Below are 15,876 nucleotides of genomic sequence, written 5' to 3'. Positions count from 1 at the left end.
GAAAACTTGCTAGTTCAAGCAGAAAACGTGTTATCACTGACGAAAAGTTTTATGTCTAAGAGAAATTTGAGTGTGTTAAGTAAAAGTATGTTAGTATTAAGGAAAAAAGTTGATGCTTCGAAGAGAAAATCTGTTAGTGTTAAGTAAAAGTTTGGTAGTATTAACAAAGAATGTTGTTATTTTGACGAGAAGATTTGTTAGGAAAACTTGCTACATCTGACAGAAAAGTTGTTATCATAACAAAAATTTTTACTTCTAAGAAAAATTTTGTGTGTTTGGTAGAAAGTTTGTTACTTCTAGCGGATGAGTTGTCATCATAACGAAAAAATTGTTACTTCTAAGAGAAAATTTTGGTATCTTTGGCAGAAAACTTGCTATATCAAGCAGAAAACGTATTGTCACTGACGAAAAATATTATTTCTAAGAGAAATTTGACTGGGTTAAGTAAAAGTATGTTAGTTTTCAGGAAAAAAGTTGATACTTCGAAGGGAAAATTTCTTAGTGTTAAGTGATAGTTTGGTAGTATTAAGAAACAGTTTTGTTTCTTTGAAAAGAAGATTTGTGATTGTTAAGCAAAACTTGTATTTTTCTGACAGAAAAGTTGTTATCACAATCAAAAAAATGTTACTTTTAAGAAACATTTGGTATCTTTGACAGAAAACTTGCAGTTCGAACAGAAAACGTGTTATCACTGAGGAAAAATATTATTTTTAAGAGAAATTTAGGTGTGTTAAGCAAACGTTTGTTAGTGTTAAGGAAGAATATTGTTACTTCGAAGAGACAATTTGTTAGTGGTAAGGAAACCTTGCTACTTCTGACAGAAAACGTGTTATAATAACGAAAAAAATTGCTACTTCTAGGAATAATTATGTATTCAACAGATAGTTTATTACTTCTAGCGGATAAATTGTCATCATAACCAAAAAATTGTTACCTCCATGAAAAGAATTTGGTATCTTTGACAGAAAACTTTTTAACATAGCGAAAAAATTGTTACTACTAAGGAAAATTGTGTATGTTTGACAGAAAGTTTGTTACTTCTAACAGATAAGTTTTCATCATAACGAAAAAATGCTACTTCAATTGTCTGTGGTTGGGGTGGGGGGGGGGGGGCTGATGGCAGAGGAATTGTCTTAGAGTAGTTATAGTGCTGCACTCTGGGCCGAATTGCTTGCGAAAGCCCGAATGAATGACTTGAAAATAAAATTTTTAACGAGAATTGTGTGAAAAATGTTGTGTGGAGGATGGTGCGATGACAGAGGGATGTTTTAGAGTAATTATAGTCCTGTACTATTGCTCGAATTGGTTGCGGAAACCCGAGTGAGTGGGCTTGAAATAAAATTTCTTACGAGAAATGTCTGAAGTGTTTTTGGGGGATGGGGCAATGACAGAGGGATGTCTTAGAGTAGTTATAGTGTGGTACTGTGGGCCGAATTGCTTGCAAAAAAAACCGAATGAGTGGGCTAGAAATAAAATTTTTAACGAGAAATTTCTGAAAAGTGTTTTTGGGGTGATGACAGAGGGTGTCTTAGAGTAGTTATAGTGTGGTGCTGTAGGCTGAATTGCTTGCGAAAAACCCGAATGTATGGGTTGAAAATTAAATTTTTACGAGAAATGACTGAAATGTGTTTTTGGGGAGAAGGGACGATGGTAGAAGGGTGTCTTAGAGTGGTTATATTGTGATACTGTGGGTCGAATTGCTCGCGAATACCCGAATGAATGCGTTGAAATATAATTTTTAAAGAGAAATGTCTGAAAAGTGTTTTGGGGAAGAGGGGGTGAAGACAGAGGGGGGTCTTAGAGTAGTTATAGTGCTGTACTGTGGGTCGAATTGATCGCGAAAACCCGAATGACTGACTTGAAAATAAAATTTCTACGAGAAATGTCTAAAAAGTGCTTTGGGGAAGATGGGGCGATGACAGAGGGGTGTCTTAGAGCAGTTATAGTTCTGTACTGTGGCAAAAGTACTCGCGAAAACCCGGATGAATGAGTTGAAATATAATTTTTAACGAGAAATGTCTGAAAAGTGTTTTGGGGAAGAGGGGGTGAAGACAGAGGGGGGTCTTAGAGTAGTTATATTGCTGTACAGTGGGTCGAATTGCTGCCAAAAACCCGAATGAATGACTTGAAAAATAAAATTTTTAACGATAAATGTCTAAAAGGTGTTTTGGGGAAGATTGGGGCGATGACAGAGGGTGTCTTAGAGTACCGTGGCTCGAATCGCTCGCGAAAACCCGGATGAATGGCTTGAAATATAATTTTTAAAGAGAAATGTCTGAAAAGTGTTTTTGTGGAGACGGGGCGATGACAGAGGGGGGGGGGCCTTCGATTAGTTATAGCGCTGTACTGTGGGTCGAATTGCTCGTGAAAACCCGAATGAATGACTTGCAAATAAAATTTTAACGAGAATTGTCTGAAAAGCGTTTTGTGGGAGATGGGGCGATGACAGGGGTATATCACAAGGGGAGTAATAGTGTAACATTGTAAGATGAATTACTTATTGTATCAAACACTAGCAAAGAAAGAAGAGGGGGGCTTCTCTGTTTTCAAAGGGTGCGGGGTGTCATGTGGAGAGCTGATGCTAGTGTGAATACAGTGTCGTAGCACCATTCTGCTCTGAACCATAAGTATACTTTTTATTGGTTTGGACATCTACCCTTCTCGCAAGGTGATCTTTCAAGCTCTCCCATTAGGTATTTTTGTTTAGGATACGTTTATGCGCAATGCGCATGTGTATGCGGCATGCTGGAGGTCCATGGGGCCCTTTTAGACTTGTTTGTGAGATATGCTTGCATCATTCATATTAAACCTTATTACGGGAAATCCAGGGGGTCTTCCTGAATAAGAATTTATCAAATATTTGAATTTTGCCTGGGCACGAATCTTTCTAGCTAAGTGCTAGAAACAGGGATGCTCTGACGTTAAAGGGTTGCCGTAGAAATTATATGATAATTTCCCTATTATTAATACCTTTAAATTATCTCGAGTGAGACCGTTTTTAACCTCTTTTATCGCCTAGCCGAAGCCCGGATTTCATCCCAGGAATGAGTAGACATAGACCAAACTCCCCCATGGCGCATAGGATGGCTGGATTCCGTCCTCCCAAAAAATGTTGACACAGACCAAACTCCCCCACAGCGCACGGGGTGGATTATAACAAGAATTTCTCGAAATAGATTGTCTCCTCTTTTGCGTGTTTTGATACGTTTGTGAAAAATGTACCCTGGGCTAAGAGAAACCGTTCGGGGGGGGGGGGGTACTGGACACTTCCTTGGAGGCGACCATGAGACAGGTGTTTAGTGGAGGGAGGCAGGATAAGCATAAATGTACGCCAGAAAATTAGCGCTTTGCGTAACGATGAAAAAAAAAACAGTGTTGAGCTGGTGATGGAGAAAATGGCCCCCCCCTGGAGTCCTCTCTCTTCGTCTTTCCTTAAATTACGCATTTTATTCTTTATCCTTTTAAAGCCGCAATAATACCTAAAACTACATCTATTATCAATGCATCCTCTGAAAATGAATGCAGCTACTAGGAGGGTTGAACCTATTGATAGGATATTGTGAAATAACCATAAATTTATCTTAATGAAAAAGGTGTATTTCCTTAAAACCTTTTAATATGGTTTAAATTGCATCTAATATAATTTCCTCTCTCCTACCCTCTGGGCTTGCAGGCTAGAAGCCCCGGTTTTCTATAATAGATGGTACTTTTTTGCGTATATTAACGATACGGCTTTTTCAACTTTATTTTTCGTAATTTTTTTTTATGTTTTATTGCTTGTCAATTTGTTTTCATCTACACTATCTGTGTTTTTAAGATGTAGTTTTTAGCACGAGTAAGACACGCATTTCCCTTTATTAATATCTTGAGAGCAAATAGCCCCCCGGAGTGTATCAAATTTTGCAGTAAACAAGATGTTCTAGTGACTGTAAAAAAATGGGTAATCTCACTAATATCAGGTCAACCAGGAGAGGGGGGGGGGGGGGGTGTCACATGGGTGAAATGCTCTGGTAGTTTGGAGCTTTTTGCGGGGCATCAGGATTGGCTTGGGTTGAATCACGTGATTTAAAACCATAATTTGTATTATGAAATGCCTGAAGAAAGTTATGCTTGGGTTGGGGGGTGGGGGGGGGGGGTCATGTAATGTCATTCTGCGTTAGACTACAGCTTAAAAGTTAAGGTGTGGACATTAAAGAATTTTTCCAATGGAAGAGATGAAAATCTAACAGGTAGCAGTTCTTAATATGGTCTAAATTGAATCTAATATCACTCCCCACCCTGCGGTTTTGTTGGCTAGAAGCCTGCAGTTTTCTATAATAGATGGTAATTTTCCGTATATGATAATATGACATTTACATCTTTTATTTTTTTTCTATGTTTTATTGTTTGTCAGTTTATATTTTATTTTCATTGTCTGTGTTTTTAAGATTTATTGTTTGGGACAAGTAAGACACGTATTTCCTTTTTATTAATATCTTCAACGCATTTACCCCCCGGAGTGTATCAAGTTTGGCTGTAAACACGCTATTCTAGTGTTTGCCAGAAATGGGGAATCTCAGGTGTCGTACAATAGTTTATTTTTAGAGTACGGTTCAAGATACAAAATATTGACAAAGGTTTCTTGGACGACTTGCTCGAGGCGCTGTACCAATGACCTTTCGAGTCCTGGCAGGATCAAGAACTATAGAAAAAAATGAATGGTGTTTTGAGCGAAAAATGAAACGCCGAAAAAAAAGAAAGGTTTTTGGGCGAAAAATGTCAAAATGGTAGTATCTGGCAGTGAGGGATGCGCAATCATTACGTAAAGCGTTAGCTATAAGTGGGGATTCCCCCATGAATTCCTGTGGTAGGGCTACGCAAAATGGCGGTAAGCATATTAGACCTGTCTGTTTGAAATGGGGTAAGTCGTATGACATAATTAGAGTCCAGAGGGGTATGTCACGGAGTCATGCCAAGTGTATTTCCTTTAATAGAACAGGTGGCTGCACTCTGCAGTTCCACTTATCTAGAGGCGAGGGTGTGTCACGTGGTGTAATGCGATTCAAAGGTGGGTGTGCACCGTGACGTCAAAGGCCATGCGCTAGAAACGGAGGTGAGGGGTTAGGTGCTTATTATTAAAACTTGTGTATTATACGGACCACATTCCAAGTAAATATCTCTGGGAAACTTGCAAGGTGTGTGTCATAGAATAAACACTTGACCTAACCTTTGAACTCTTGCCAAGGGTGGGAATGTCACCTAGAATCAGGTGCAAGAAGCTAGGAGCTTATTATTAAAACTTGTGTATTATACGGACCTCATTCCAAGTAGTTGAAACCAATCGCCGTTAAACATTCTTCTTGAACCTATAGAAGAAAGGAGTTGTCCGTATGGGCCTTGTTGAACTTTTTTACGCCCCCACTACTACCGACTAGTCAGTGCTGATAACGTTCTATTCCTTGCGTTTTGGATTCACATACAGCCCATACATGTAGATTTTCCCTCTATGTTCAAAACCACGCTGACTTCTTGCTATTTTTGCTTTTCTAAATTTTTCTTATAACCAGCTCCTAAAAAAGAATTGATATAAATTCTCTGAAGATTATTCATGTTATTAGTCGCATTTCATGTAAGGCCAGCTACTTGCGTGTCTTTTATTTCTGCATCAGCATGCTGTACGAAATATTTGCTCCAAGCAGGATAAAGTGATTCCAAACAATATATGTATATTTTTCTACCAATTTAGAAATTTTATGCTCACATGTAAGCGATATTAACCCATACTCTTTATCTATTGTTATTAGTTTTAACATGCTGCACTAAGAGACCAAGCTTCGCTTGGTGAAGGAAATTTTAGACATACAAAATATTCATTGCCCCGCCCCCCCCCTCTTCTAGAAGTGTATATCCCCCTCACCCTGATTTACACAAGAAAAATTGCTTAATTTTCCTAGATTTCATTTTTTTTGTTTTTTTTTTTACCAAGATACAAAGGGGAAAGTAATTTTTAAACTCTTAGTGACAATTTTTCCCTTCCGATTGGCATCTCTGACAAATTTTAGTTAAAGTAAGGTTTCTACCACCGCAATACTGCCAAGAATTGTTCAGATTTTCTGAATACTCTTAATCAAACTCGCACATTTTTCGAGTACTTGAAATTAAAAACATTGTCGCTATTTCAAATGTAAGGGAAATTTCCAGTGGAGATTCTTCATGGAGGAGAATTTCCGCAGGGGTGGGGGAAATTTGTCCGTCGAGTTTTTTCATTGGACACGGCCTTTTTTGTTATTTCTTATTTAAAAAAAAATTAAAAATGAACCCATAGTTTGCTTTTTAGGTGCCATGTGGTACTTTTTGATTGCCTTATTAAATCAAAACTTATAAAAAGAAATTAAATACAAAAATAATTCATACATTACCCATTAATATCCTATGATATCCAGGTGTCCGGACCAGCCTTTCCATTCCTAAAATGTCGCGCAAGTTGCGCTTTTAGTGTACCACTGTACCACCATATACCACTTTATGATGGCTTTATCAAATCTAATATGGAAAAAAGACGATAATATATGAGAAATTTCTTTTATGAGTCCTTTAACAGCTATCTATGATGTTCCAGTGCCTCAATAGACGCTAAGAAAAATAAGAGGACGTATCACTGCTGGCCATTTAAAAGTGATTTTTTCTTGTTGTTTAATGATGGGGGTTGTAATTTTCTTGTATAAGGTTTCAACAAAGGCAATTTAAGGGGGGAACTTTTTGATTTGCTAAGACGTCATTTTCAACTTCCATGCAACTTAATGACGCGATGTGCGAGTCTGTCGGAATAGTATGTTGTTCAGCAGCAAGGTTTAGTCTCCTATGAAATTAATTTGAAGCACTTTTTCCATGAAAAAAGTTTTTCAAATAAAAGTTAAGAGCTATATTAATTAAAAGACGAGAAATGAAATCAAATAATTTTCCAAGCGTAAAAGTACCGTATATCACCGTCAATCAATAAACGAAAGCTAAAATGAACATAATTTACAACCAATAATCGAGTCAAACTCAGAATGAACAGAGACTAACAGGAGTAGGGTTGAAGCCTTCTTACCTTCTAGAACCAGAAAATAATGTGCGCTTTACTGAAAACAATTCTTACTTTGAGGTGTTTGTTTCTATTTCTCACAATATTGAGAAAAAAATCACCATCATGCCCAAGAAAACTGGAAAAAAAATATGGATTGACAATTTAATATATGTTGATATTCAGTCTTATAAATCTTATTAGTTTTAGATTTAATAAATTAAAAAAAATAAAACATTACAGAAATGACTAGCCATAACCTGGACAAAGATGGTTCAGTACGCCAGTTTTGGTCCTCAGGGCGTGGTTGGGTTTTCAATTGGTCTCAAATAACTCTGTTTGATTCAATTTACACAATTCATAGAGAAAAAAAACCGTAAGATATACAGGATGAGCACTAATAACTATTTACTATGTATTACATAGTTATTAGAAAATCATGGTTATTAGTTTATGGCGTAGGGTGAAAGAACTATTGATATATCAACCTATTGTTCTAAAAGATATACATAATTCAATAGCTCTTGGAAAAGTAGACACAAAAGCGAAATGATTGTGTTTAATGACAGAATAAACCTGCTGTATTTGCATTTTGTTTAATTATATTCTAAAAGTTTTTAGTTTTCGTTTTTTTCATATAAGTTTAAAAAAATGTTTTTCAAAAAATAAGACTCAATTTGACTTTACATAATTTTTTTCTTACTTCTTTTAAAATACAACAGCTTTCCTTAAAAAAATATCAATTTTACGGTAAATTGCTGCTTTTCTTTCATTCCTCTTTCTACACAGCTCAACCAAGAAGAACGAAACAAAAATGGTGTAGTTATTAATAAACTAAAGGCAGTGGTGATTATAGGGGGGCAGAGAGGGTGCTTATCCCGGGCACAAAAAGCTCAGGAGTGCAGATTTCAAATAAATAATCTAATGGTTATAGGCATTTTTTAATTTTTGGAATTTAATTTTTATTAAAATAAAGTAGAGGGCGCAGTTGGCACTACGTATTCTACAAGCAAATAGAACCCAAGATTTTGGGTTTTTTCCTTATGTCTTCATCAATATTTCTTGAAAACGAAAGTAAGCAGACCAAATTTGATTAATTTTAATGTTTTATGTGAGGTCCATGGATTAATCTAGTGTAGTCATCGGTTTCCCAGAAATGTGCAAGCTTCTAGAGCCGACATGACGTTTTATTTGCTGTTGTTTCTCTTTTGAAATTGTCTCTTCATTTTTTTTGCCCAAAAAAAAAAAAAAAAATGAATATCAGGTTTGCGCCATGTTAAGCGGTGCAATGCACCAAAAATTACTGATTTAGATTTTTATCAATTTTTCCCATCTGTAGTTGGTATTTTACTCCATAAGAGACAGAAATGACTAGCCATAACTGGGACAAAGATGGTTCAGTATGTAGTGCTCAAGGGGCTACCTGGTTCAATTTTCTTATGTAGAATTTATGTCGAAAATTTATTACAAACTAGAGTATGCTACAATTACGATTTTCAGTAATATTTTGCCTGATGATACCAATTGAAATATAACAAACAATAGAGATATATGTCTTGGCAGTAAAAGAAGAAAAAAAGAATGAAATCTTAAATAGTTTTTTCGGCAAATTTCAGTGGGTTTGGGAGAGCCTAACAAAAGCATTAAAATTAAATGAAAATCGGCTTTAATTTTACTGAAAAATAATGATATTCAATAGTTGTAAATACATAAGTAGGCTAGTACAACATTCTTGTACTCAAGTCATTAAGATTAGTCATAATAAAAAGATGCAAAGTGGTTGATATCGTATGATATTTCAGTTGTTTAAAATTGACAATAGCCTCTGGGAAAGGCAACTTAATATCGTCGGCCAAGCACGGACCAAAGCAGAGTAGGTACCTGAGACTGGTCTCCAAGGAACTGATAATAATTCCAATTTTATCTTTTAATGTAATTAATTTAAAAAAAATCAAAGAAAAGTAAAGAGCTCTACTTAGCCAAAAATGATCAGAAATAAAATAATTTTTTTTTCGGGTGTTTTTTTTTTCACCACAACTCGCTATCAATAAATCAACGAAACTTAAAAAAGAGTAAAAATTACAATAAATAGCCCAATCAAACGCACAATAAGCAGAAATTAACAAGAGTAGGACTGACAACCCCCCTGCCTTCTCAAGACTTGGACAAGACCACAATCAAATAAGAAATGCTGGGTAGTTCCATCAGTTGAAAACCAGACACAGCATAGAGGGGAGTGATGTAAGTTCCTGTTAAATAACAAACTACCGTAGGCAGCGCGCGAGCGCTGCCTAAGTAAAGAACGATGTGGCCACACTGTGTTGTTTTTTTTTTCTTCGACAGGCACTTCGTATCGAAGGAGTTGTCGTAGAAACTTCGAAAAGGGCTCATTCGATTGGAAATTGGGGTGGCTAGTGCTCTTTTTAAGTCGAAAGAGATTGGAGGACAACTAGCACCCCCCACGCCCATCATACCCCCAAACACATCCAATCAAAATTTTGAGTTAGTCATTTTGTTCAGCGTAGTTAATTTCCACATAGAAAATATCTTTTTGACACTCCCCCAAAACTCTTAGGGCACGGGTTTTAATTTATGGCCTAGGGGCATATTATGTTTTTATAGATGTTGTTGTAGATAATTCAAAACAGGCTGATTTAGATCGAAATTTGAAGGGATAGTACCTTTTCTAATGGTCGAAAGTGATTGGAGGGCAACTATCCCCCCCCCGCCATCCCCCCACGCACGCCCATTATTCCCCCAAACACATCCAATCAAAGTTTTGAGATAGCCATTTTGTTCAGCGTAGTTGATTTCCACATAGAAAATATCTTTTTGACACTCCCCCATAACCCTCGGGGCAAGGGTTTTAAGTTATGCCCTGGGGGCACATAGAGTTTTTATAGAAGGCGTTGTCGTAGAAACTTAAAAACAGGCTCATTCGATTGTAAATTTGAAGGGCTAGTACCCTTTTTAATAGTAGAAAGTGATTGGAGGGCAACTAGCCATCCCCCCCACGCACGCCCATTATTCCCCCAAACACATCCAATCAAAATTTTTGGATAGCCATTTTGTTCAGTGTAGTTGATTTCCAGATAGAAAATGTTTTGGAGGAAGACCCTCCCCCACAACCCTCAGGGCAAGGGTTTTAAGATATGCCCTGGGGGCATATAAGGTTTTTATAGAAGGTGTTGTCGTAGAAACTTCAAAAAATGATCATTCGATCGGAAATTCAAAGGGCTAATGCCCATTTTAATAGTCGAAAGTGATTGGAGGGCAACTTGCCCCCCTCCCACGCCCATCATTTCCTCAAACACATACAATCATAATTTTTAGATCGTCATTTTGTTAAGTGTGATTGAATTCAAGATAGTAAATAGGTTTTTGAGGAGGACACTCCCCCACAACCCTCGGGACAAGGGTTTTAAGTTAAGCCCTGAGGGTATATAGGAACGATGTTGGCACAATGTACTATTTATTATTTCTTTTTCCTTTAGAGCTGGGCACTTCATATGGAAGTAGTCGTCGTAGAAACTTCAAAAGGGCCTCATTCGATTGGACATTAAGAGTTCTAGTGCCATGTTCAATAGTCGAAACTGATTGGAGGGCAACTAGCCCCCCCCCCCCCGACCCTCATTTCCCCAAACACATCCAATCAAATTTTTGAGATAGCCATTTTGTTCCGCGTAGTTAATTTCCTGATAGAAAATATGATTTTTAGGAGGACACCCTCCCACAACCCTCAGGGAAAGGGTTTTAAGTTATGTCCTGGGGGCATATAAGGCTTTTATAGAAGGTGCTGTCGTAGAAACTTCCAAATAGGCTCATTCAATTGGAAAATCGAAGGGCTATTCGAAGGAAATTCGAAGTAACCTTTTTAATAGTCGAAAGTGATTGGAGGGCAACTAGCCCCCCCTCCCACGCCCATCATCCCCCCAAACACATCCAATCAAAATTTTGAGATAGCCATTTTGTTTAGCGTAGTTGATTTCCAGATAAAAATATGTTTTTGAGGAGGACACTCCCCCACAACCCTCAGGGCAAGGGTTCTAAGTTATGCCATGGGGGCATATAAGGTTTTTATAGAAGAAACTTACAGGGTGTTGTCGTAGAAACTTAAAGAAAGGCTCATTTGATTGGAAATTCAAAGGGCTAGTGCCCTTTTCAATAGTCGAAAGTGATTGGAGGGCAACTAGCCCCCCTCCCCCCCACGCACATCATTTCCCCAAACACATCTAATCAAATTTTTGAGATAGCCATTTCGTTCAGCGTAGTTGATTTCCAGATAGAAAATATGTTTTTGAGGTGGACACTCCCCCACAACCCTCAGGGCAAGGGTTTTAAGTTATGCGCTGGGGCCATAAAAGGTTTTTAAAGAAGGCGTTGTCGTAGAAACTTCAAAAAAAGCTCATTCGATTGGAAATTCAAAGGTCCCGTGCCCTTTTTAACAGTCGAAAGTGATTGGAGGGCAACTAGCTCCCCCCCTCCCAACGCCCATTATTCCCCCAAACACATCCAATGAAAATTTTGAGATTGCCATTTTGTTCGGCGTAGTTGATTTCCAGATAGAAAATATATTTTTGAGGACACTTCCTCACAACCCTCAGGGCAAGGATTTCAAGTTATGCCCTAGGGGCATATAAGGTTTTTATTGAAATCTTTGTCATAGAAACTTGAAAAAGGGCTCATTCGATTTGAAATTCTAACGGATAGTACCCTTTTTAATTTTCGAAAGTGATTTGAGGGCAACTAACCCCCCTCTCACGCCCACGTTTTCCCCAAACCCATCCAATCAAAATTTTTAGATAGCAAAACTGCAAAACTGCAAGGATTGTAAGTTATGCCCTGGGGGTATATGAGGTTTTTATCGAAAGTGTTATCTTAAAACTTCAAAAAGGGCTCATTTGATTGAAAATTAAAAGGGCAAGTGTCCTTTTTAATAGATAAAAGTAATTGGAGGGCAACTACCCCCCTCCCCTGTCACACCCACCATTTCCGCAAACACATCCATCCTTTTTAATAGATTGAAATATTTATTTCATTCAACTTAGTTAAAAGTTCTGGAAATTAGGTCTTTTCAGATGAAAACCCCCCTCAGAGCCGTACGGGCAAGGGTTTGAAGTTATACCCTTGGGCATGTAAGATTTTTTTAGAAAGTGTTGTCGTAGAACCTTCAAAGGGGCTCATTCGATTGGAAATTGAAAGGGCTAATGTCCTTTAAAATAGTCGAAAGTTAAACGGAGAGCAACTAACCCCCTTCTCACGCCCACCATTTCCCCTAACATATTCAATCAAAATTTTGAGATAGCTATTTTGGTCAACGTAGATGAAAGTTCTGGAAATTATGATTTTGACGATAACAGACCCCTCAGGGCAAGGGTTGTAAGTTAAGCCCTGGGTGCACATAAGGTTTTTATAGAAAGAGCTTTTGTAGAGACTTCAAAAACAACTCATTCGACTGAAAGTTGAAAGGGCTAGTGCCCTTTTTAATAGTCGAAAGTGATTTTAGGGCAACTAGCCCCCCTATCAGGCCCAACATTTCCCCAAACACATCTAATCAAAATTTTAAGATAGCCATTTTGTTCAAGGCAGTTGAAGCTGGAAATTATGTCTCTGAGGAGGACACTCCCCCCACAGCCCTCAGGATAGGGTTTGTAAATTATGCCCTTGGGGTATATAAGGTTTTTATTGAAAGCTTTGTCGTAGAGCCTTGAAAAAAAGCTCATGCGATTGGAAATTCAAAGGGTTAGTACCCTTTTTAATAGTCGAAAGTAATTGGAGGGCAACTAGCCCCCTCATGCCCACCTTTTCCCTAACCATATCCCCCCAGGGCCCTCAGAGTAAGGGTTGTAAGTTATACCCTTGGGCATATAAGGTTTTTATAGAAAGAGTTGTCGCAGAAACTTCAAAAAAAACTCATTCGATTGGAAATTGAAAGGGCTATTGCCCTTTTTAATAATCGAAAGTGATTAGCAGGGCAACTAACCTCCCTCTCACCCCCACAATTTCCCCAAACACATCCAATCAAAATTTTGAGATAACCATTTTGTTCAACGTATTTGAAAGTTCTGGAAATTATGTCTTTGAGGATGACAAACCACCCTCACCCATCAGGGCAAGGTTCTTAAGTTATGCCCTGGGGTCATAGAAGGTTCTTATAGAGCGATGTTATAGAAACTTTGAAAACTTCAAAGGGCTAGTGCCTTTTTTATTAGTCAAAAGTGATTGGAGAAAAACTAACACCCGTTCCACGCCCATCATTTCCCCAAAAACGTAGAATAAAAATATTGAGATATCCATTCTTTTAAACGTAGTTGAAAAGTCCGTAAATTATATCTTTGAGGATGGCACTCCCCCCCCTACAGTCCTCAGCGCAAGGATTTTAACTCATGCCCTGGGGACATATACTGTTTTATAGAAAGCGTGGTTGTAGAAACTTCGAAAAGGGCTCATTCAATTTGAAATTGAAAGCGCTAGTTCCCTTTTTAATAGTCAAAAGCGATGTTAGGGTAACTAAAGCCCCTATCAACCCTACCATTTTACCAAAAATATCCAATCCAAATTTTGAGATAGACATTTTGTTCAACGCAGTTGAAAGTTTCGCAAATTTAGTCTTTGCCAGCGTTGTCGTAGAAATTTCAAAAAGGTCTCATTCAATTGGGAATTAAGAGGGCTAGTGCCCTTATTAATTGTCAAAACCGATCGGAGGTTGAATGCCACCCCCTCCATACCCATCATTTCCCCTAACAGTTTCAATCAACATTTTGATATAGCAGTTTTATTGAACGTAGTTGAACGGTCTGGAAATTATGTTTTTGAGTATCACAATCCCCAACAGCCCTCAGGGCCAAGGTTGTAAGTTATACCCTGGGGGCATATAATGTCATATAGAAAGTGATGTCGTAAAAACTTCAAAGGGCTCTTTCGATTGGAAATTAAGAGGGCTATTGCCCTTTTCAATAGTCGGATGTATTTTGAGGGGAAATCCCCCCCCCCCCCCAAAGCCAATCATTTCCCCAAAAATTTACGATCAGCATTTTGGTATGGTCATTTTGTTCAATATAGTTGAACGGCTTGGCAATTGTGTCTTTGAGGATGACAACCCTCCCCCAATAGCCCTCATGACAAGGGTCGTAAGTAATGTATTTGAGGCATAAAACATTTTTATAGAAAGTTTTGTCGTAGAAGCTTCAAACAGGGCTCATTCGATTGAAAGTTGAGAGGACTAGTGCCTTTTTTTATTAGTCAAAAATGATCAGTTGGCAAATGCCTCCCTCCATGCCTATCATTTCTCCAAAACACTTCCAATCAAAATTTTGATAGAGCCATTTTGTTACCACAAATCAGTATCAATAAATAGATGAAACCCAAAACAAAAAGAAATTAAAATAAGTCAATCTCAAAACGAGCAGAAATTAATCTGAGTAGGGTTCTAAACCTTATGCTTTCTAAAAGCCAGAATATAATGTGTACTTCACCAGAAAAAACTCTTTTAAATGTTTTCACTATTATAACTTTAATAAAAGAAAAATTAATTCAGATTTTAAGGAATAAATATCAGCATATGTGTATTAAACTGAAAATGCATATTTTTTTCAGTAAAATATAAATTATATTCTGGCTTTTAGAAAGCATAGGGTTTACAACCCTACTCAGATTAATTTCTGCTCGTTTTGAGTTTGACTTATTTTAATTTTGTTTGTTATGGGTTTCATTTGTTTATTGATAATGATTTGTGGTAGTTGTATGCTTGGTTGACTATTTGATTCTATTTTTGTTCAGTTTTGGTTTAATGGAGTTCTTCAATTTTTTTTTAAACTTATTTTTTGCCAAAAGTTTTTTTGATTAATACAATCAAAAAAGTATAGCTGCCTTACCCTTTTGTGAATAAAATTCTAACTTATGGACCATTTTGAAACCAAATAAATTATACCAATAATTAATATCAAATAATTATGACAATTAAAATTCACTAATAAAGAAACCGCATTTCTACGTTGGACCCCGTCTATTTGTTCCTGTAGCTGTAGGTAAAATTTGTCTCAGTCACAATTATTTCCATCAGTCAGTTCTACAGGGGCTTTTACTACTGTCCCTGATGCCCTCCATTTATTAGTCGTAAAATAAGCTACTAGCCTTCTACTAATTAATAACTTCTTAATCTAGAAAAGACTGGGCAGCTTCCTTATTCATCATCAGCACTGCTCCTTGCCAATAAACTCCATCGTTCCTCCTTAAATTTATATCACATAATTTCATGCTTCCTACCTATGGGCTATTATTTTCTGAAACTCTTAATAAATCCAATATGAAACGCCACTAAGACAAGATTATAGATGTTTAACAGGGACTTTTAGGCTAAGTTTAAAACAGTTAGTGTTTTAAAACAGTAAAAAATTACTTGTTTGTATAAAAGGGATGTTGTTTTTTAAAGGGTCTTCCCTTTATTGTAGATTTACAACGGAAAGTCTTAAATTATTGGCTCGACCAGAACTTTCTTGGCGTGTTCCATCTTTTTTTGAAACCCTATTTAGAACAAAACCATCAAAAAATCGATGAAGAAGGAAAATTTACATGTACATTGAATGGGTTGCAAAAGACGGTGTTGATCTACGGTCCCGGTGAAGACGTACTTTTTCATGAAACTGGACAGACCTTCATGTGGCAAATCGTAAGTTGGACATTTTTTCAAATAGTTTTGGTGGGTCTCATGTCTTAATTGAGAACTTAATAAAGCTGGCAAACAATGTCTTTTTTTCTATTTGATTCCTTGTTGAACAGATTCTCAGAAAAAAATTTACGCCGTTGGGTTTTACTTGAATCCATAGAGGTAT

The 15,876-nt window shown here is 37.2% G+C and overlaps 1 protein-coding gene across 1 annotated transcript in view; it reads left to right on the top strand.

Moving 5' to 3' along the window:
• The window catches only part of LOC148950346 (uncharacterized), an 85,556-nt gene that overhangs the window by 33,426 nt on the left and 36,254 nt on the right, over positions 1 to 15,876 (top strand). Inside the window, exon 3 of the mRNA XM_089091842.1 lies at positions 15,477 to 15,713. Coding sequence (XP_088947968.1) covers positions 15,477 to 15,713 — 237 coding nt within the window. The remainder of the gene's footprint in view (positions 1 to 15,476; positions 15,714 to 15,876) is intronic.

This window comes from Artemia sp. Qi Xiang Cuo, chromosome 7 (assembly GCF_049724085.1).
Source record: "Artemia sp. Qi Xiang Cuo chromosome 7, ASM4972408v1, whole genome shotgun sequence".
Lineage (NCBI taxonomy): Eukaryota > Metazoa > Arthropoda > Branchiopoda > Anostraca > Artemiidae > Artemia > Artemia sp. Qi Xiang Cuo.
The sequence above is the reverse complement of the archived record's forward strand: the minus strand, read 5'-3'. Positions and strand labels throughout refer to the sequence as shown.